This window comes from Desmodus rotundus, chromosome 3 (assembly GCF_022682495.2).
Source record: "Desmodus rotundus isolate HL8 chromosome 3, HLdesRot8A.1, whole genome shotgun sequence".
NCBI classification, from domain to species: Eukaryota; Metazoa; Chordata; class Mammalia; order Chiroptera; family Phyllostomidae; genus Desmodus; species Desmodus rotundus.
The window spans coordinates 124,846,970-124,871,037 of record NC_071389.1 but is presented as its reverse complement, the minus strand read 5'-3'; the positions used below and the strand labels follow the sequence as shown (position 1 = coordinate 124,871,037).

The 24,068-nt window shown below is 35.3% G+C and overlaps 1 protein-coding gene across 1 annotated transcript; it reads left to right on the top strand.

The window, feature by feature from the left end:
- Positions 1-442: 442 nt before the first annotated feature.
- On the top strand, positions 443-22,085 carry ALX1 (ALX homeobox 1). The gene is made up of 4 exons (XM_053921823.1): positions 443-890; positions 3,705-4,009; positions 6,960-7,088; positions 21,461-22,085. Exons 1-4 carry the CDS (start codon positions 665-667, stop codon positions 21,779-21,781), a joined length of 981 nt encoding a protein of 326 aa, XP_053777798.1. The 5' UTR covers positions 443-664; the 3' UTR covers positions 21,782-22,085.
- The last annotated feature ends 1,983 nt before the right edge of the window (positions 22,086-24,068 follow it).

Below are 24,068 nucleotides of genomic sequence, written 5' to 3'. Positions count from 1 at the left end.
TCGGATTAATGTGGGTCTTCCACGTAAACGATTTATGAACGAAATAAAAGCCCTTTAGAGCAATACTTCCTTTCAAGTTCTTAAGACGCCTCTCAATTTTTCTGGTAGTAAGTGGCCGGCGTGGGGGCGGGTGGGGGGCGGGGGCGGGCGGGCCCGGAGGGAGCAGAGAGTGGGGAGTGGAGGGTTAACTGCTGTGCGATCTCACCAAGCTCTTCCGAAATGCCAGTCCACTGTCGCTGCGACAATGTTTCTGGGTGTCGGGGCCTCGTCCCTCCTGGCATTTGTCTGGAATGGAGCTGTCTGTCTAACCTAGGCCTGGGCGCGCCCTGCCCGGGGACGCGGGGGAAGATGGGGTGGGGTGGGGTGGGGTGGGGTGGGGGCAGCGGGGGGCCCGGGGTGGAGTTAGTCGCCTGCCTATTTTCATATTCATTAGAACTGGGAGGTTGCCCGAGGAGCGCAGCTGAGTTTCAAGATATAAAAGCAACTTCGGGTGCCCCTTTCCAGCCGGGACGTATTAAAGGGCTGGGAGCGGGGCAGCTCCCGGCGCCGCAGCCCGAGCTTCCCCTTCCCTCCTCTCGGCCCTCCCTCCTCCCGCCCACCCTTTCCCTCCCCCAGAGCTAGTCGGCCAACGCGCCGCGCGAGCTGCGCGACAGCTACCCTGAGTATGGAGTTTCTGAGCGAGAAGTTTGCCTTGAAGAGCCCGCCGAGTAAAAACAGTGACTTTTACATGGGCGCGGGAGGCGCGTTGGAGCATGTTATGCAGACACTGGACAATGACTCCTTTTACAGCAAAGCATCGGCGGGCAAATGCGTGCAGGCCTTCGGGCCGCTGCCCCGCGCGGAGCATCACGTGCGCCTGGAGAGGACCTCTCCGTGTCAGGACGGCGGCGGTGAGTCGCCCGCCCCGGCCCGAGAGGCGGGAGCCTGTCCGCAGGGCCGAAGTACGGGGAGCCGTCGGGACGGGCACGCAGAGAGGAAGGAAGGAGGATGGAAGGAAGGATGGAAGGAGGAAGGAAGGGGGGGGCGAGAAGCTGGAGGGCGGAGGAAGGCAGAGGACGAGTGCGCGTTTCGGGAAGCGGGGTTTTGGCCAGTGGTGACTTTGGAAGGCGAAGGGAGCATTGGGCACCCGCTTGTCTCCCCGCGGTTCTCTTTCAGCTGCTCCGTCTTGTCCCCTCCGGGTCCCCGCGCCCCTCTATCCAGCATCCAGGCGAAAACTGATAGGGCGGTAAATAAAGCGTAATTGAGTCAAGACAGGGCGCTTCCTCTGCGAGCTCGCCGCGCGGCCCCCGGCTGCACGGGCCGAAATCGATCACAGCTCGTTAGGAGACGTCACCGTCGTCACGACCCAGAGAGCTGTGCACTCCGTCCGCTGAAAAACCTTTGCTATTTTCCAAGACGTAGCGATAGGTTTCTTTGTGAAATTGGAAGTTGGCTAGATTAGCTCGTGTGAATTTGTGACTCCTGCTTCTTTGGGTTTGCAGTACAAGACCTAAATTATGGACACCAGACACTTTAAATAGCTTCGGCCAAAGAATCCCCAATATATTCACGTGCTCTGGAATTCCGCATTGTCTGTTTTTCTGACTTCACGTTAAGAGCAACCTCAGAAGCCTTTTGGAATGCTTCTGGGTGAAATCTTCAACTTTGAATGGCCAAGTCTCTCAAAGTCAAAATGTTATCAAAACAAACCATCTTTTCTATCTTGTAACCCAATACAAACCTATTTTTTTTTCAGATCGCGACAGCTAAAGCAAGTTTACAATTCCAAGAGGACTTTTCCTTATCATTGTATATATTCCACAGTTAAGCTGTAAGGAGCGGGTTACTTTAAAATAACAAACGAATTAAGTGTGAAATATTTACAACAAGCCTCCTGCCCCCTATTTTAACGGAGGTTCGAAATCTGGCAAGGCACTGCCTCATAGTAGCTCATTTCTAACTACTACGTTGTACCTAGTAGGCTGAAAATAATCTGATATATTTTATTTATTTCATTCAACATGACAAGTTATTTTTGACTTGCAATGTTAAACCAAAAATAAAGACGGAAACGACAGAGACAATCAGTTAAATCGTTTCAGTTATTTATTTAGAAAGACGCAGGCAATTGATTTTTATTTTAATACACTAAATGTTTGGCTTTCTGGATTTGTTTTTAGACTGCAGTGTCTTTAGATTTTTGCAATTCTTAAATGCGTACGTAAAGTTATTTGAATGGACAGGATTTTTTTTTAAAAAAAGATTCTGCAATGTTGCTGACTGGTGGATAGAACTCAATCATAATATTTTGAACTGTCGGGAATTGAAGATAAAAGAAATAGGTGGTTTTTGGTACTTTACCAACTTTTAAACGAACGTCACCCTACTAGGTCTAACTCCGACGCGAGAGAAGTGAGACCAGCCCAGGCGGCAGTCCGCTGCGTTTGGGAGTTCCTGTCTCCTTCCCGAGACGCCCGGACTTTCGCGGACTGCTTCCCCTCCCCCCACCTCTAATGACCGAAGTTCCCCCATTTAACTCGGTCCGCGGAGACAACACCGTATTGTTAATCAGTGATGGCTCTTCTTTATATTTACTTTTACTTCACATCTTGCACAAAAACTCCTCAGCCTTTCAGTTTTTAGGTATGAAAGTTCAACAGTTGTATAATGATCAAAGCAGTTGTAAAAACACGTCATGGTATATCATTTAAAAACAGACAAAAACGAAAAAAGTGTGACAGTTCACTGGAAATTATTGTTCTGGCTGGGCTGACTTTACTTACTTTGTTTACTGCCTTCCATTTCATTATGGGCGTCAACTGAGTGTGCGTGTGTGTGCGTGTGTGGCCCATATTTTGTTCTCTATCATACCCCAAGCATGCAATCAAATCTGGAAGAAATCAATGAGATTAAAACATCCCCAAACAGAATGCCAGATGATATTCATTGTAAGCTTTTAGTAGGTGTTTTAATTTCTGTGCTTTACTAGAGGACAAAATGAAGATTTCTGTGTTAAAACATTTCCTAAGTTAAGAATAAATATGCCATATTTAGAAAGAACTGCAAATAAGTTTTTAAGCTGAAAAAGTCTATTTGTCTTCTTTTCTATAGGAAACAGTTTCAGAACCTGATATAAAACTCATTTGTAAATTTAGATGACTTTTTAAAAAAATTAAATGCAGATATGAATATACAGTTCAAATGTTAAAAAATATACTGGAAACAATACCATACCGGAAATCTATAGGTTTTATGTAGAGGAGGAAACTAACTTGGGAAGAGTTTGGAATTTGGTTTACAGATATTATTTAAAATTGAAATTCTTTCTTGGGCTATATAAGTAGATTAATTTTGTCTGCACTGAATAAATATATAACTTGCAATATATTTGGTTCAATTTTAAAAACTATGCTCACTTAGGACTTTCTAATCTAGAACATCTTTTAATTTGAATACCTTAATTTAATTAGGTGCATAAACATTGCATTAGCCCTTGTAGAACTGTGAATTTTGGCAAATTACATGAGTTTCATGGAGACACTTTTAAATGGCCTTAAACCTGCCCAAAGTGGATTAATAATGGTACATAATGTGATGATTTAATTAATACTGGCACAATAAATCATCAGCAGACCACTTTCCTGATGCTCTAAGTTACTTCATCTTAATTCCTTCATGCAAATGCTTTGCAATGCTGAGAACTGTTGTTTTCCTCCTGGGTACAGTGAACTATGGCATCACTAAAGTAGAAGGACAGCCTCTTCACACAGAACTAAACAGAGCTATGGACAACTGTAACAGTCTCCGGATGTCTCCAGTGAAAGGGATGCAAGAGAAGGGAGAACTGGATGAACTTGGGGATAAATGTGACAGCAATGTATCCAGCAGTAAGAAGCGGAGGCACCGAACCACCTTCACCAGCTTGCAGCTGGAGGAGCTGGAGAAGGTCTTTCAGAAAACCCATTACCCAGATGTGTACGTCAGAGAACAGCTTGCTCTGAGGACAGAGCTCACTGAGGCTAGGGTCCAGGTAGGAGCCCTGTAAAGGCCTTGGGTGGGTGGGGGTGAGGTGTGGGAGGACAGTGTTAGATAATTCAGTAGTTGCATTTTGCCACAAAGGAACTATTTGAAGATGTAGAACAATGTAATGTATACACATAGATCTACTAAGATTTCTTTTTACTTGCAAAGAATTTAACAATCCACATAACATGAAACAAAAGGATATTTGAGTTATTACATGGGCATAAAAACCATTGATTATTTAAAAGTAATAGAATATCTTAACATAGCTCTGATTTCAAAAATTAACTTTAAAGGGCAAAAACAGAGTCATAGTTATCTAATTAATAAGCATGTATTGTATTTTGTTTTTCTATTTTATCAGCTATTGAGGGTTTTTTTTTAAAGGTTATTTACTAGGTGTTGATAAGTTTTTTTTTAATAATGGCCCATAAACCTATAATTTTATTAAGGTTAAGGTAATAATAAAATAAAGAAAAAGTGAAACAGTCTCACAATTCCCAACTGTTATGTATAGAAAATGTATTTTTACTATACATAATTACAGAAAGATCATATAACTCATTTACAATTGTCTAACCTTAGTCGTTGCCAGTGGTGCCATTCCATTTTATCATTTTAACTCTAGATAACTTGTATGTTTTTTTGCAAAGGTGATGGGAATAATGATCTTAATAATACATACTCAATTACATTTATGAGTTATATTCAAATGACCAAATTGGATGATTTAATAAACTAAATTTTTAATCATTTGAAAAGGAAAAACTATGGTGGGTAAAATATCCCATTGGCATATTTTATTTTTATTAGAGTTGGTCTTCTTACACTACATTTTATTAGGTTCCAAATAACAGTAGTTTGGGAGAATGGCCTTTCTCTTTGGTATGTCTTTATTACTCTAAATAGGAAACTACTGAATTTTGCAGTTCCCATGTGCTACCAGAATAGAGAAGTGAATGCAAGAGTGAAAAGATTTGCTCCTAGTGGGGCAACAGTACTTCTTCTGAAGAGTAAGCCATTGTAAGGCCTTCACATCATTAAACACAACATCTGGTGGTGCGGGAATAACAAGCAGCAGGTTTTTTCTTTAGTTGTAGAGGCAAATGGTTACTTTATCTTAGTTCAGGAAGTAAATACATAGAAAGTTGATGCTAATGGAAAATTTTAGGATTGTCAAGTGTTAACATGAGCCCCGCATGTGTTCTTTTTTGTCTCGTGTTCAGATATTTCAATTGGATATGCTTGTAACCATACAGAAACATGCTTGTTACAGAGGCATCAGCTGTGCAAAAGGCATGTTTTCCCCTTAACATTTCATCAAGTCCCGATTAATTTTTGTCTCAGAACATGCACAGAGAGCCAACCTGAACCTAATTTACTCAGGTTATTTTCTTTCCTGCTTTTCACATCAGAGTGGTAATTGGCATCCATTTTAAGGAGATTGTCAAGGTCTCCTTCTCAGTGAAAAAAACCTCACTACTAAAGTTCCTGAGTATGCCCTTGGTGCCTGTGTGTGGAGACAGCAAGGAAATATGTTTTGTTTGGTTAGGTTGTTTATGTTTTCTTGAGCCTGGGCATGATGCATAATGCATGTTTGCCAGCAGTGTTCTAAGTAAGCAAACTGAATAGGTAGCTCTCTTTCCTTTGTTTTAAGTGATGAAAACTCTTCGAGTGCCATCTTGAATTTGCAATATATGTTAACATCTTAAACTGAATATTAATATGTTTTTGTGTGGTTACAATTATATTTGAAAAAGAGTAAACATACCGAGTAATTTTAATGAATGGCTTTTTACAATTTGCATTTTTATATTGGATCTCCAGCTTCTTTCCTAAACATTATATGTTCTGAATGTAGTTCTGTAAAGACTACAGAGCTTCCTGGAAGCTGCTTGTATAGTGACTACTCAAAAATAATTTATATGTATTGAAGATAATTTTCTGTATCTTCTCTGAATGCATTAAAATATTAAAATGAAGGTTCTGGAGAGCTGTAAGTATGAGTTGGTGACTATTTAGCGCTTTGTGGAAGGCAGTTGTTACGATAAATATTATTAGTGTGTAATTACAGAAATTAGAATAGGAGCATGTGACTCTCTATAGGCCCCTTTAACTCACAGGCTTTCTTCACACTTGGTTATATCTTGTCTATTTTTTTTTATTATTTATACTACCTGGAAGTCCTTTAAATTGGAGAAATGATCTTGAAGATTGCTGAGTATTTTCTATAAGGGAAAAAGATACAAAAGTGCTATAATTTGTGTAATAACATTTATATATTTTAAAATTGTAATTCAACTCCAGATTATTCCATTTTACCTTTAGTCTTTATCATGCTCATTATTATATGTGATATTAATATTATCTGTTTCTAAATCATCGTATGATATTTCTGCTGATGCTCTGTTTTATATGTAACCTTTATGTTTAAATGTTTCTAAGGGTATCTTAGTGTGGTTACAATCAAGAAGAGTGTTCACTTTGTGACGTGCTCTAAAAGTCCTTATTTTGACAGACCCAGATAGTCATTTGTTTATAAATTGGCTGGGCTAACGTCATGTGCATAACCCCAAACTGAAAAGTCATGAATATTTTCAGATTTCAGCGTTCTTTGAGAGGAGGAGTATCTAGGATAATTTGGAGATGTACCGTCTTCAAGATCATAAATCTAATTTCTTTTTACTTTCCATAAATGATAAAACAGAGGCTCAGATATATTAAATAATTGTTTTGAAAGTATCTTATCTCTTTATATTAATTTATACTGTCTCATGGAGATACCACATATCAAGGTAAAATAGGAAGTCAAATTTGTAGATCCTTTTCTGATAATGAAATTTCTTTTTATTAGTAATTATATTGACCTGATTTACCTTTCTCATTTGAAGTATTTAACATCCCATTTGTATTATCGAGTGTTCTTTAGCTAAAATTCTACTTCTTTAAAAAATTAGGTGTGGTTTCAAAATCGAAGGGCCAAGTGGAGGAAAAGAGAACGCTATGGCCAAATACAACAAGCTAAAAGCCATTTTGCCGCCACCTATGATATATCGGTGTTGCCCAGGACTGACAGCTATCCACAGGTATGGTAATACTGACCAAGGAAAATGGGCGTGGTGTGTACACTCTTAAACGGGCCTGTCCAGGCTTTGTTATCCCTAATGGTTAGGAAGTAAAGTTTTACACTTCAGAAGACTCTTTCATGTTTGTTAGATTTTTATTTTACTAAAATATTTATTCTGTTATTGTTTTCTTTCAGAGCCATTCTTTTAAAAAAATTTTAGGCTCTCTTCCTTGTTATACACTGCAACATCTGAAGTAGCATCATTCAATAGTATATGTTTGTCATTACTCTACATTTTAATTACTCAGAGTCACTTCCCATGGTAACTTTTAAGCATGTATTAGAAATTGTTTGGCATGCTGTCTCTGTGGCTAGTGTTTTATGACTCACCCATACATAACCTAGTATAAAATGTAGTATATGAAACCTTTATTCCACTTAAAAGTAATGTCTTTTTCTATGTTGTCTTTTCAGCTTTGAAGTTTCTCATTGTTTGACGGAAACATTTAGCCCTTTGTTCCTCAAAATGTATATAGAATTAGCACTGGTTATAATTGTAATATTTATCATGCCATAAAACACATGCTTTTATAATGGGAACTCTCATTTCAAAGAATAGAAATTATTTTTTCTTCTAATTTTCCTTTTAATTTAGAGATTTTTCTTTTCCACACCTTCTAATACATGTAAATAAAATATGTTTTCATCTTTCTAAGTGAGTATTACTTTTTCCTTAGTACTGAATTGTTGAGAACGGTATTTGGTACCTGATTAGGGACACATATTATGAGGAACAAGCCACCTGCTATTTAGTTCCTCATTGCTCGCTGCTGTGCATTGTGAGGCACCACTTTGACAACAAATGTGTAACACCTGTGCCGGTGCAATACCTTGACAGTCTGGTGACAAAATCATCTCAGTCCCAAACTTAAGGGATTCATTTTCCTCAACTATAAAGTCACACTCTGTTAGTGTGAATTCAGTCCTTTATTTTTGTTCTATTTTTGGCTTCTGATGCCTTTTGACCCTTAAAAACCTATCTTGAGACCTTCACTCCTCCAGATAAATTCACCAGACTTATTCATGTAATGTTACATGTGAACAAAAAAGCCTTAGAGATCACCTTGTTCTACTTCATTTTAGAAGCTGGGAAACCAGACCAGGTGCTGGAAGGAATGGTCTGTGATCACACAGGTAGTTCCTTGCGGGACAGTCTGCAGGGGCCGCCTTGCCGCTGCAGTTTGCTAGGATACCAAACCTTAGGGGTCCATTCTGAATAAATGCCACCCCTGCCTCGAGTAGAATCTTGTTTCTCTTACTTTTAAAAATTCATCTTAAAGTAGTTGGCTTATTTTTTCTCCTGTTTAAAGGCATGTATACATTCCTGGTTGCTTAGTTCCATAGGCCAATGAAATTTACTCCCCAAATGTTTTTGAGTGTCCCAGGTGAGTTCTAAACAGAGTGTGGTGGGGCTCTTTCCCCTGCAGGCGATAAGCTCCATGGAACCAGGCACCGCAGTGTTTTCCTAGTTGTTAACAGGGCTGTAGCTGTTGCTCTCTTGGGCATTGTTCTAAGCAGGTTGTATATATTAACTCACTTAATCTCACAGCAACCTTATGCAGTAGTGTTGTTAGTTATCCCCGTGTTACATGTGAGGAAACTGAGGCACAGAGAGGTGAGGTATTTACTCACTTTCACTAGTGGCGAAGCCTGGATTGGACACGAGGCACTTTAGCTACCAAGTGCAAGAACTTACCCGTCGATACCGACTGTCCCAGCACATATGTTTAAATAATCGAATGGTTAACAAGTTGACACCACAGGAGTATTCGGCTTAAGTTGCATTATTCAAGTCAGAGTTTAGTTCAGGGGAAAAGATAATGTAGTCACAACCAGTGAAATAACAGTAAAAAATAATGGGCATACAATATACATTATATAATTTTGAACAAGTTGACTATGGTGACTTTAGAAATGTTAAGTCATAAATTATGAGCTCTTTTCAAATGGACTGTAAATGGTGTGATGAGTTTATCCCACAACACTTCAATCTCTCTTTTTCTGCACGTTGTTATTTCAGTCTCCATTCCTTTTCTCGTAAACCCCATTTCTGCCTATTTCATACTCCTCTGTTTCTTGCTCTTGGTTGCCTTATCTCTAACTTCTCTTTCTTCTTCAGTATAGCATAAAACATGCATAACAGTGTGGGACCCCAATTAACCCCTTCATAATGGCTTAATATAACTTAATACACTCTTACTAGTTGCCCTTTTTACTAGGATTATCTTGCCATTGGGTTATTGTGTTGCATAGCCTTAGATATTAACAATTAGCAGAATCAGGTGAACTAGCAGCTCAAACAGGAAGGGAAATGACACAAATTATACATTTGACAGTCCTTTTCTCTCCAGCAAAGGACTGATTTAAAATTTCCCCTCACAAATCATGGGAATTTTGCACTAATTCTTCCTGTGGCTTCTCCGTAATTTATGTACATTGGTTATATCACCTCATAATTGAAGTATGGAAGCATGCAGATCATATGTTGAAGTTATTTTGACAGTGCAATTTCTCAACAAAAACAAAAATTGATACTATAAAATCCATAGTGCTTTTCTATATTGGTAAATCATTTAATGTTTGGTTGCCCAAAATTCTGAAATCACATGTCTCTCACTCCCCACTGTAGGTATTGGAGAAAGTCAGGGGGAATTTTGTTTTAACTTAAAAATATGTGGTTTATTTTTTTGTTTGTTTGAAAAATAATTATGACAAGATCTTGTCTCTAAGCTTCAGCCTAAGGGAAACTAGTTTTTTATCATGTGGTTTGAAAATAGTAATGTATAATGGGAAAAATAGAAATCAAAACAGAATTATTGAAGCCAATTTTACTAATTATAGAAAAAAGTATTAATTACAAAAGCAGTTGGAAACTAGAAAATATTGGAGACAGGACGGAAATAAAGAATTAGAAGTTCAGCAGGAAAGCAAAAATATCTTAGAGATACGTGAAAAACATAGATGCTTTAGAAAATTATCTTCTCAAGCCTGCTCAGTTTGGATAATAATTTCACTTAGCATAAAGGTATCTATCTATAACATATGATAGGTTACTTGTGAATAGTAATTAATGTTTTCTAACATGTTCTAAATACTTTGTCTCTCTGGTCTGCATTGCACTACAGCAAGAACATCCGTAACAGTAAAAATAATACGTACCAACTGAGGGCTTATTTTAAGCCAGGCTTTCTTCTTACAGCCATTAACTCCTTGAATTCAAGCCCAGGGTTTCTGAGTTCAGCAGTCCAGGGCACTTTATGTAACATTATCTCCATAGTGTATCATTGAGCAATGAAATAGTTAAATCTTGACTCTAGAACATCAAATTACTTTGGAAAGCAAAAACGCTTTCATTTCTGAATTTATAAAGTAACAATATAAAGCATTTAAAAATGTAGACACTTTCAGACTATTTTCATATATTGTTTTTCTTTAGCTTACTCATATTTGATAGCAAGCAAATAATAATAAAGTGAGTGGTGTGATGTCAGTAGTAAAATACTTCAAGGTAGTACTGAAAGACAGTATTTTTTTAAAGCCCTTTATTTTAGTTCACAGTACCAGTTGCCATTCAACAACACCACGATTTAGGTAAATTAAACTCCTTGATGCTCTCCAATAGATCACACTTTAAACAACTGTCTCGTTGCTTGTATTAAAGCTGTTCCTTCCATCTGGAATTCCCTCCCCTTCAACTGCCCCCCTTTTCCTCCATGAAGCCTCCTCTCAGCCGTCCTGCAGTCCGCACACCACTGTCTGCACTAGCACTGTGATGGGCCGTGTACAAAGTCTGCCACCTAGTTTACTCCAGGAAGCATTTACAAGGATGACTCAGTTCTTACCTTCGTATCGCAACAGTATTAATCAGATTCTACAGGGGTGGACAAAAGTAAGTTTACAGATGTAATACCGATAAATAATATAATAACTTGTAAGTAACAATACAAGAATAAATCCACAACTATAAACCTACTTTTGCCACCCCTGGCATAGATACTGAATAGATAGATGTGAAGAAAGTACTGACTCACTTCAGTATTTATTCAGGAGTATGTTTTAAACCTAAAATTAATCAGTCTTTAATAAAACAGCTGATTTCTGAGTCTCTGCTATTAACCAGCCCTGTGGTTGTAAGCAATTAGCTTTTCCTTTTTGATCCTCGATTTCCTTCCTCCTCTGCTAAAAGGGACAGATTAGAAAGATTCTGAGGAACCGCCTTTTTTTCCTTCCAAAGTTATTTGCATTTTATCCAATAAATAGAGTATGTGTGGTACTGTTTTACACATGGGGGTTACACAAATGATCCAGACAAAAATCTCCTGCTTTGTGGACAGATTACAAGCTACGTGACCTTTGTACCAAATTCTGCAAGCACTTCTTGATGCAAACGAGACATAGTAAACCAGAAAGACCTTTGCCCTTGAGTTGAAAAAGCAAGAGAGCATCTATTGACATTAGATTCTAATTTGTTTCTAATTTATCAAAACCAAACCATTTTTAAAATAATTATTTTGGTGAATAAAATATTTTGTTAAGGTATAAAAATTTCTGGGAGATTATAGCCAGCCTTCATGCTTACAAAAAACTCTAATTTTATGCCCTTAGATTTGCTTTGAATTACCTGTGCATTACCTTGATCATTTACTAGCTGGGTAACGGTAGAGAAGTGTCTTCACTTCCTTAATCTTCAGATTCTTTATTTTGTAAAATGGAGGCATTGTTAATGCTAGAGCTTTTCGTGGTGGTGGTGTAGATGATGATGAGTATCATTATCATAAAGCTTTTTCTCTTATTGAGAATATTGGGTTGATTTCCAAACAGCCTGCTGAGCTAAATCTTAAGACTTGATGAAGGCCAGGTATTAATGTATGACTATGGACCTCAGGGAGAGTATTGGGTTCAGATCCTGTACATGCCACTTAGTAGGTTTTAGATCTTTGGCAAATGAATTAACTTTTATGAATCTTTCTCTTCTTTCACAAAATGGGTTAAAAGTTCATATGATGTTTGTGAGAATTAAGCAAAATAATGCATGCAAATTACTTAGGACATTGCCTAGTACATAATGAGTGTTCAATAAATAGTGACCATTCTATAGTAGCCATTAGTCATTTTTTTTCTACAATGGAAAGGTATCTAAGTGGTTTGAATGTTTTCTTAATAAATTCAATCTGTGAGTAAATTTACTATTAGGGATCTAGGGAAAAATCAAATTCAGATAATATGCTTTCTTCTTTAAGATAACCAAATATGGTGACTTTAGGAAAGTTTGAGTATATTCTTTATCTACCAAAATTATTTTCTCATGAAAAAAAATTTTCATGAAAAATGTCAGAAAAGGGGTTGAAGATTTTTCTACCCAATTTTTAATGAGGTTTTACTTAGTACAATGTGAGAATCATAACTAAATCTATGCTTACTTACCAAGTTACAAACCAACCTGCGCAGTATCGGGCTTTCTGTTGTTTAATTGATTACCTTATCAATACATGCCACTTGCAGTTTGGACATACCAGGGACTGGATTCTAGTTATAGACAACTTATAATCACTGTTGTAATTTAAAACACAAATTAAGGTTGTATAATATTTCTAGTTTAACAAATTCTAATTCAAACATGGTAAATATACAATTTTTAAAGGAAGTAACAAAGCAATAATACAGCAATTGTGAGGACATTGTCTTCCCTGCCCTTCTTCTATCACCAGTTTCTATACTAGTCTTAAAGACTACTAAGCTAATTAAGAAAAAAGGAACCTGTCTCCTCGAACAACTGTGGTGTAGTAATTTGGCATCTGGAGTGGTTTTTTTACCTTTGGAGGAAGACTTACAATTTTATCACTGTTATTTCCATTTTTCCCAAATATTTAAAATAAAAAAACAAAATCTTTGGAAAATGTTAACAATATAGCTGTGCTTGTTGTATTATGTAAGAAATACATAAAGCATTTATGTTTTAGATTATGAAAATAGACTTATTTTTTTTAAAATGTAATATTCAAATTTACTGTGATTCAATGGCTTTATTATTAATATTCTCATATCTATGAAACCAATGAGATGGTCATGTCATTGATTGTACAGTGAAACTTCCCTTTTGATGGATGGAGGGACAAAAATATTAGCAGGTCATATTGATGTTGTACAATTTACCACTGCCTGAAAGGACAAATATTTGAAACCATACTAGGAACATGATATGATAGTCTATTATTATTCAAATAAATATGGTTTTTATAATTGATAAAATTTTTATTTAATTAAATTTATTAAATATATGCAGGTTTCATATACATATGCATAAATAATATTTATATGTGTGTATATATTAAATATAAATTATGTGTAGCATTAGGCAGATTTTGTCAGTATTAATTAGCTGAAGGTACAGCTGGACACAATTGGTGAATAACTTATTTGTTGAAATACATACACTTTAAAGAGATAAAGAGATATTTACTTCTTTTACTTCTCTAAAAGAAGTAAAGTGCATTTATGTTTTAGATTATGAAAATAGACTTATTTTTTAAAAAATGTAATATTCAAATTTACTGTGATTCAATGGCTTTACACAGTAATTATAACTTAGTTAATTTTTTTTACTTTTAGTAGGTGACCACTGTTAAAACATTGAATTTAACTGAATTTGCCATAAGTATTTTATATGTTTAAAATTTTATTTTTTATTTTTTCAGTTATAGTTTACAGTCAATATTGTTTTGCATTAGTTTCAGTATACAGTATTTTATATTTTAAGAAGAAAGAAAATAAAAGAGTTGAGTAGATTAACAAAATAAACAATAAGAAAAAATGTAAAAGTAAGTGATTGAAGAGTGCTAATGTTTCTTATACATATGAAAACTACCTTACAGGAGAATAGAGAAGAACCAGGGGGAAATTAAGCCATCGAAGCCTGGGAAGTCTATGAGAACAGACCTGTGGGTTAAAACTTGCAGTTCACACTATTATTGTTAGTGAATAACAATAAGGTTAGTGAACCTTACGAAAAAACTTTAATCCAGAATTTTATCTGTGCCATATTTATTAAGCCTAATGTTTCTATGGGTTTTCTTTTTTATTCTAAATCATGGAGCATTGAAACACACAAAAAAATTGCATGAACTCACAGTTGATTTAAATATCACAAAAATAAAATTCCAACTTTATTGTGAACACAAATGCAAGAAGACTATCATTTATAACCTTACTCAAAATTTTAGGAATGAATTTAAAGTTTATGTTTGATACCAAATGGTCATTTCTAAGATTATAAATATTCTGTGCAAATGGAAGTATTTGTCTATTTGATTTGTATTTTATTAATTCACAAGGAAACTTATTTTATATTTTAATCTTTGTTTCTTCTTGTGAACTTAGTTTTAATAGGGGAAATATGTCATTGAAAATGAATCAGGCATTGATAAATCAGCAATAGCTATCGTATGTATTAAAATATATGAAAAGGAATGTGAAAAATAACTTGAAAATACTTTATGTAACTTGATGGATAGCAATAAATAAAATAGCAAATTCTAGTGCTATGATTTTATTCACTCTTTAAGTGAGTGGATCTAAAAAGTCTCATTTTAAGTAATATAAGGTACAATTTCCTATAAATTTTTAAATTACAATTACCATAAAATTTACAAACATATCCAACACTAAAGGAAAATAAAAAATGTCATTAGTGTTTCCTATATCTTTGACTTGGAGCATATTTCAAATATTACTTGAATAATACAAAATTTAAACAAATTTATATGATGTCATTCTGAAAATTTCTGGACATTAAAATTTCGTATGGAACTTAGTGCCTTTGTTTTTGAACTAATAAGAGACATGTGCAGCCTTCTCAGATTATAGGTCTCATATAACTGTTACATCTAACAGTGTTTTTTTTTAATGGAAAAATCGTTGTTCCTTGTTCCAAATCTCTGTACTATTTGCAAGATGGAATTTTATTTTAAAAATCAAAGTAGTAATCAATGTTTAATATGTGATCCTTTTCAGATGAGTTAATTTCAAATCACTTCTGCTTAATAATACTATGTGTTTAAAAGGTATACTTTTGGATTTTTTGAAATGTAAATGAATTTAAAAATTTTTATATATTATCTTAACTTTTCTTTGGTAAGTTACATCTAATAAGTAGTCACTGATGAAAATACACCCTCGTTTCTATCTCAGGTGGTGCCTACCCATGCTCGATCGATCTTCTCACTGTGAATCATTTTAGTTGGGACTTTCCCCCAGATGGACAAAGCCTCAGTGTGTGTTACTCACTGGGAGCAAACTCTCATTTTAGTAAACCACTTAATTCTTTCTCCCTGCCAGCAGCCTACTGAAGTAGTGACTCAAAAGTTAATGGGACCTAAAGATAGTCAGCGGCTAAAAATATCTGCAAGTTACTAAGCATGTGATTCTTATTAATATTTTACCACCCTACATTTTAAAGGAAGGGATAGGCTCATAAACAGGGTAATGGTCTCTTAAAAAATTGAACTGCTTGTGTAAGAAGTGATGTTTACATTTTTTCAAGAGACTATATAAAAATCTGGTAAATTATATTGTAGTAATGTGTTAATAAATCCATATAGTATGTAGTGAATAATATGCATAATAGTCAATAAATGTAATCATTCTGTAAAGGTAAAAAACCAAAATCAACTTTTGAACTTGAATGCAAATAAGCTTTTGTTATAATATCACCACAAACACTTCTTTGTGAATCCCTGATTTGTCTTTTTAAATCAACATTTAACAGGGAAGTGTGTGGACATGTGATGTGAGAGCAGTGTGTGCATCATGCGTGATGTATATGTGTGGTGTGTGTGTACATATGAATATTGGTGGCAGGTAGGAGCAGTCTATATATGGAGAGAAGGAGTCAAGTTAGATAACTTTTTTACTGGATAAATATTATTTAGTTGGCTTTAGAGGTGCTTTAAAATTAAGGAATTATTGTTACTCATATATTTTCATGTTTATAAGTATCTCTATTAAACCCAGATTAAATTCCATAAGCCAGTATCTTCTATGGAGCACTAACATTAATATATAGAATATATAATGCTGTCATAAAACTATTTGATTTTTTTATACAACATGCTACTATAAAACCAAGGCAGAGTCTAGCAAACTTATATTTTTATCAATAGGCTTTTTAAAGGTATGAAAAACTGCTCACTCTAATAAAATCAGCAAATGTATTTGAAATATACACTGCATTTAGCATACTAAATTTTCTTTGTAGTTTTGGTTACAAAATACTGTATCTAATGAAGTTTCTAGGTAAAGCTAATTTCCATATCCATGATTTACCATGTTACTTCAATTCATGGCAAATATATATCCACAGTGAAGAATTCTCAATGTGTGTGTATTATATAATATGTATATATATTACATATACATGTAATATTACATATACATGAACCTTCTCCTTCTTATCTATAGCTTTTAATTTCTTAGAAGAAAAATGAATCTTAAGTGAGTTTGATTTTAGTTTGGAAGGAACCAGACAAAAGCTGACTTTCTTCCCAAATTCAAAGTCATGGGATAATTGTATCAACTTCTTATTTGATCAGGAAAACATTAAGGGGCAAATAAATGTTCAAAGTGAAGTGCAGAAGCTTCATGCTAATGGGAGGCAATTGGCTGAGTTCCCCAGAAAGTGCTTTGAACATACCCCTAGAACTTTGAAAAATGTTGCAAAGCGCATTAAAACATGGAGTGTTTTTAGATTCTCCACTCCTTTTAAAACACAAAGAAGAAAAAGTGTAAAGGCAGGCAGTCTCTTTTTTTCAGTACACATGAAAGAAGGATTTTTAATAACATTGTTCCTGGTTGTAAAGCCTTTGACTATTATACAGTTAGAAAACGATAGAAACACCCCCAAATTTATTTGGTGCCGGGCACTGCCATTGTAGGTGTCTGTGAAATAGGCCAAAATAGTAACAATCCTATAGAGAAAAAATATGCATTCTTTTATTCCAAAATTTAACGATAACTATAATATTTCTTTTAATGAGTCAGAGTGAGATTTTTGTATGGCTTTTCTTTTGACAGAATTTTAGACAATATCACTTGTAGATCTAGCACATAGTTTTAGAAGGATCACTTACATAAGAATACAGTTGGTGGAGGCATGGAGGAAATATACAATGAGCCTACCTTGGTAACAGATTTAGTAACCACAAGATCAAACAACTTTGTTGTTAAATATTGCCTTTAAATATTAATGGAAGTAGGTGATCTGGAACAATGATGATACCTGCCAGGCTTCCCCAGTGTTCAGATGACATCTAGAATATGACACATCCTGTTGTCCGTGCCGGGTGTCCATGAGGATGATTTGAAGGGTGTTGGCCTCCCCCAGCATGCTGGAGGAACGCGACTGGAACGAGTGGTCTGGAAACCATGCACACGAGGAACGCTTAAAGAAGAGAAATTTGCAACTGTGTAGTAACCGCCTATGGTATTTGAAGATTTCCACATTTGAGAAAGATGCTACTTATTCTGTGGCATTTTGAGGAAAAAGAAATAGAAGTGATAAGTAGAGGAAGATGCTAACAGCTCGCTTTTTTACACAGCTCTCCAAAAAAGAATGGGATTTTCTTTTTAAACAGGTGAGCTTCTTGTCAGCAGAAGTGAATGTAATTGAAAGTGTAGGAGAGGTTTTTGCATATGGAAGGAAGCTGGACTTCAACTGTCTTTCCTAATTCCTGGTGATTTTCAGAAGTTCATGTGTGTATTTTTATCATGGCTATTATTTCAATATGGAACCCCTGAGCCACACTCTATGCTTAATGAACCAGAATCCCCAAGCAGATACACCTATGATGGACGATAAATATTTAATAGAGAAAAAAAGCTACCCAGGGACTATAGTCAGCAATGCCCAGGCACGTAGTTTTCATGATTTCTGTTAAGGTAATAAATATGGTATGGTGATTCTAGAGTTCAAATTATAAAACAAAATTTAGATATATTAGCATATATTGTTTATAAAAGTTTTATTACATCTGTAAGCTGGATCAATCCAAATTTCGTGTTCTTAGAGATTTCTCAATCACTTAATAAATCTGTATTAAGGGCGTATTATGTGTTGTGTTAGGCCTGAGGATGCAGAAACGGTTTGAGCCACCACTGAGGATTTTCCTTGCAGAGGGTGGAGCCTAATAACCTCCACAGTGTTAGTGTTATGAATAAATGAATAAGCAATTTTAACTCATAAGAGAAGTTTTTATATCGTTGTAGTAGTTCTTAAGGTTCCCTAGGTTCAGATTGACCACCATTGCAGTTATGTAATCTTGGGTAAGATGCTGAAGTTCTCTGTGCTATAAGTGTGCATTCTACAAAATGGGGACAGTGAAAGCTCATGCCTTTTACTGCATTAAAATGATTAGAAGTCTTCATAAAGCACTTAATATAATGCCTGACACATGGTAATTATGTGATAATCATAAACTATCATAAGCCTCATTTTTCCTTATTTATTTATTTATTTATTGTTGTTCAAGTACAGTTGTCTCCATTTTTCCCCCTCTGTTCTCCCCTGCCCCACTGACCCCACCTCCCACCCTCAATCCTAGCCCCCTTTGGCTTTGTCCATGGGTCCTTTATACATGTTCTTTGATGACCCTTCCCCTTCTGTCCCCCATTATCCCCACCTCCCTTCCCTCTGGTCACTGTCAGTTTGTTCTTTATTTCTTGGTTGTAATCTGGATGCTTAAACATCCCGAGGAAATGAGCACTTTAGAAGAAGGAAAACCTCAATTCACTGGGGATATTATGTTTGTGATTTACATACAACTTTTGATATAAAAACCAACTAGATCCCTAAAGTCAAATGAAGACATACCAGAAATTTAAAAATGAAAGCAACATATGGGGCATGTGAGCGGAGATAGAGATCTTGGAAACAGAGCAGATCAGTAAAAATTTGTGATGATATTGCTAGTCATGGGAATACTTGGGTATCTTCCCAAGTCTAATTAAGGTATTGCTACAGTAACTTACTTTACCAATCTGTTCTGTTCCAGTAATATTTCTATATGTTAGAAATTCTTTCACCAAAAGTAACACATTAAACTTGCCTAATCATGTCCAGATAAGAAGTTTTGATCAAAACAATAACATTTTCCCATGTCTTGGAGACTGGAGAATTTCTTTTCAACTTACAAGTAGGTTAATGTTAATTCTTTTAGGGAGAAAATACTTTCTTAATTTATATTCATAGATTACCTTCCTTGCCTTTATCTTCCTTATTTTCCCTTTTTACCTAGTTGATACATGTATTTCTAGGCATTTAGAATATGAGTAGATGATTTTAATAATGAATTCTAAGTAAATTGAGAAGTCCTTTAACAAACGCAAAATGTAAATAATTTTTCTGAACCACTAGTTTGCCTTTCACTTATTTTTTCAAAACTAAGCAAGTAAGTTCATGTTCATTTCCTGGAAGCCCTTTTTTCAGACATGTGACTGTGGGTTTTTTCAGCGGAGCACAATGTTTGATTGAATGTTAGAGGAAAATCACCCAAATCAACTTAGAAGAGCTAGTCTGACAGAGTAATGACATCAACAGCCCCTCCTGTTGGTTTGAGATGCATAACTCAGCAGTCACGGCCGCCCGTCATTATAAATTTTGGCTAAAATAGGATACACAGAGTAGAGTAAGCAAAGTTAAAACAACACAGGCCATGATAATTTAAGGATTAACAAAATATGCATACAATTTATATCTATAAATATACATATTTATAGATACATCTCAATGGATTTAACATGTTTAAAGCAGCATATATAATATTCATATAAAGAACAGTTATTAAAATAATACTCAAATGAACATCTTGCCAATTGCTGAAGCCCCGCCTGAGAGATGAATTAGACGTTCAGATTTTCTCTTACGTTTGGAAGCTGGTGAAGTGGTTCTTCCTTGATGACAGAGTAGCATCTCTACCAGTGTGGTCTAGAAGAGTCACTAACATACTTCCTACTTTTAATTGGAAATAAGTTGTTTTTAAAAGTACAGTTTAAGCTTGGGTGTTATAAGGCACACCAAAGGCTATGTGTAGTAGACTGGAATCTTTGTGTAAAAATAAATATTTCAAAAAATCATTTGTGTAACTGTTGAAGTAATGGATAATTCTGTTGTAATTATCATGATTTTTTAAAAAGCCAGATGCAATAAATATGTATATTGCTGCTGTGTTCCACTTCAAATTTATTGTAATAATATTGCAAAAAGTGTACGTTTTAAAATTTCATCTTCTAAGGCTGCATTTCTTGGCCTTGCTCTACCAATGCAACATTGCCTTTTTCATTTCTCAGCTCCTCCCGTTTGTCATGACTTTCTCTGTGTTTCCCAATAATACACGTGATCGTTGCTTCTATCCTTGTTTACATATCTGGTGTAAGATAATTTCTATTTAAAATTCATATTCTACAAACTCTACTTACTTTTTTCTACATGCTAGTAACTTTACAGGAGTTTGTGGGGTTTTTGATAATATTGCCCTAATTGTTTTCTGTAGAGATATAATGATGTGACATGTGAATTTCTTGGGCACAAATGATAACCCAGTTTTCAATTTTATATGTGAGGTTTGTTATGTAGTACTTACATTACACCCATATATTTTTGCTAATATTTGAATATTTGTTTCAGTTGCTCCCATCATTTATTTTGTAATGGTCATGTTTTAAAGTTCTAAATTTGTTTTACATATCACACTTCTCTTGTAAGCTCACTATATCACATACAAATCACAAAATAAATGTTTCATATAAGTACGTATTTCTCGTATTCACAGAGCTACGTGTTCGAGATGACAGGAAATGAAAATTACTGAAAGGGCACACGCTTTCCAAAACGAGTTTGATCAAAAATGTCTACAAAGCAAACAACCTAATGTCAGCGATGGTTTCCAACAAAAACTCCCACACTGAATCCAATGTAGAACTTAGAAAAATGAAATTGTATCATTTGTTTAGAAATGTGAAAACTATATTTAAATTTAAAACCATCTTTTAAACCGCTTTTCTAAGCACATGAATTGGTCATGGATCATGACTAAATTTTCCAGATTTCATTTAAAAAAATTATGACTATAAAAAGGAATTGACATATTTTGAGAGTATTTTATGTGGTTAAGTCTGTGGGTTTTTCAAATAATTATATTTCAGTAATTGCTTTACATACTCAGAATGTAATTATAGACCACCCAACAGGAGAAAACAATAAATAGTTTAAAAATTCAGTAAATATAGTGTAACAAAAGTGAGAATGCGTAAATATAATATTTGTTGTTTTATATATTCCAGATTCAGAACAATTTGTGGGCAGGAAATGCAAGTGGCGGCTCTGTGGTCACTTCATGCATGGTACCACGTGACACTTCCTCCTGTATGACACCTTATTCTCACTCGCCTCGGACAGATTCCAGTTACACAGGGTTTTCAAACCACCAGAACCAGTTCAGCCACGTGCCCCTCAACAATTTTTTCACTGACTCTATTCTCACGGGGGCTACCAATGGACATGCATTTGAAACGAAGCCAGAGTTTGAAAGGCGGTCTTCCAGTATCGCAGTCCTTCGAATGAAAGCCAAGGAGCACACTGCCAATATTTCATGGGCCATGTAACATACAGTACTCTTATTTTTCTTTAAATGGAAAAGTAAAACATTCTTATTTCTCATATTTAAAGGATACCACAATAAGCTGCTGTGTGTGGAATTGCTAACGGTCAGGATATACAGTGAGACCAGCTTAAATGAATAGTTGTTATTATTTAACATTAAAATCTAAGAATGAACCTCTGAAGACTAAATAGGTTTACCATGCACCAGTCTCCACAAACTCTGTTTTAGTAGTATTTTTTTTCTATTGTACAAGTCGATGAAATATGATCATGCAACTTCTTAAAAGAATAAATGTATTAAACAAATTCCTCTGTTATAGATTGATTTGTGTTAGTTCTGTATAACAAGAAATCCCTTATTGTAAAATAATACCTGATAAAGGAAGAAATGCACTGGGGAAAATGTCAAGATACCGAAGCCGTCAGGTAAATATTGAAGCAGAGCTTTCCAGGGAGTTAAATGCCATTTCTCCCTCTCTGGCTCTCCGACACAATGGGCATATGCCCTGTTGATGAGAATTTCTCTTCAGGTCTCAAAGATTACTTCACCCCTAGAAGTTTTAGTGAATTTTCATTCCATGCAAAAAGAACTCTTTTAAAATGACCAGCATTTGCATGAAATATTTGGACATAGTTTCCTGAAACCATGTGGCTCAAGGTGATAACTGAAATATTCTGGTGTGATTTAAAACATAGTCATGAGAACAGCTTTTATAAATGTCATCTCTTTGGTGAAAAAGCCGACCTGGGCTCAGTGGCTTAGTTATCACATACAAGAAAAAAAGAAAGTTACAATACCTGTTGTTACTTTTAAATTAAATTTGTGTTGATTAAACTGTACACACAAACATCTAATAAATGCACTAAAATGTGTTCTGTTAAAGGAACGACGAACTGGAATTTATATTTACTTCGTGTGCTCATGCAAGGGTGCATCTGTGTGCGTGCGTGTATTTGGTTTTTGACATATCATCTGTAAGCAGTTTTGCTACTGTGGTTTTGCATAGGGAATTAAAATGTCAGAAGGCTCTCTCTAAAATTTCTGGTGGAAAAGAAGAGAAGAAAAATACATTGCATCTGGAAAATTGCTAACCCCGTTGATTTACTTCTCCTCCCTTTCCCCTGTCACATTCCAGGCTTTTTCAGATGAGTGAAATGTCAACCTTCTTGAAAGACTCTCAAGTTCATAAAGGCAAAGTAAATTAATTGAAACGAAGATGACTTTCATGGCTTGAATCAGAGCAAGATCTGCTCTTTGTACTCTCTTAGAATCTTCCTTGTGGCTTGTACAGACTTTAGGGATATTCTTGGAAGTTCTAAAGGCGAAAAGGACAAGAGTACATGAATTTAAAAATTAAATTTAAGAAAAAAGTACTTATATCCAGTAAGTATCTCTTCCTGGTGGGAAAATATTTACAGCAGTTAGACGTCTTTTGTAATAAAATTTTAAATCAAGCAGAGGATGGAGATGAGTGATGTCCTAAACAAACATTCCTTGACTTCATAATAACTCTTTTCTTTATTACTTTTGTGTTCTCTCTTTTTAGTTTTGTTCCCAAGACAAACTTGTTCAACTTTGGCCCTGAGAATGACGCTTACATGCAGGAGGTTTTGTTAAAGGATTGTTTAGGCAGCTGTTAAATATCCTTCATGTTTTAGAAGAGAATGGCTTCTTTTAATATATTCATATATGTGGTTAATAGGAATTTATGAACTAAAACTTAGAACTAAAATGTAAGGTTAAAAAGATTCCAAATTAGCAGCATTCATGTTCATTTCCTTCTGCTTTCTTAATTGAAATTGTAGTGTCCCCTTGGTTAATACTTTAGATTTTTTAACATGAGACACAAAACTCACATAGGCCAGTTTATATTTCAGTTCATTCCTTAGTTTTCCTGTTCTGTTTTACCTGTCATCGTATTCTAATCATTAGCTGGAGCTTCTGTAACTGATTTTTTTCAATTTATAGAATATCTTTTAATTGAGGTTCTACATCCACAATATTCTGTGTGAATTTAATTCAATCAGCACATTATTTTAAACACCAACAGTGTATGGAAGTATTATTTGGGATAATTAAATAAATAATGGAAGCGTGGTTCTTATCCTTCACGAGTTCACAATTTTCCTGGACAGACACGTAAATAAAGCATCCTTCAGCGTGCCTGACGTTTTATGATGGCAGTAAGAATGGCATGACACTTTTTGAATTAGCATTCCCACCTTTTTTATTGGCTGAAAATTTTATTATATATTTAAGTCACTAAAATATAGTGAAATGAACTTTTG

Excerpts from the sequence above, each read along its gene's own strand:
- ALX1 (XM_053921823.1), top strand. The coding sequence starts at position 665 with ATGGAGTTTCTGAGCGAGAAGTTTGCCTTGAAGAGCCCGCCGAGTAAA. Across the intron at positions 4,010-6,959 it reads TCACTGAGGCTAGGGTCCAG|GTGTGGTTTCAAAATCGAAG; the intron begins GTAGGAGCCCTG and ends TTAAAAAATTAG. Across the intron at positions 7,089-21,460 it reads GGACTGACAGCTATCCACAG|ATTCAGAACAATTTGTGGGC; the intron begins GTATGGTAATAC and ends TATATATTCCAG.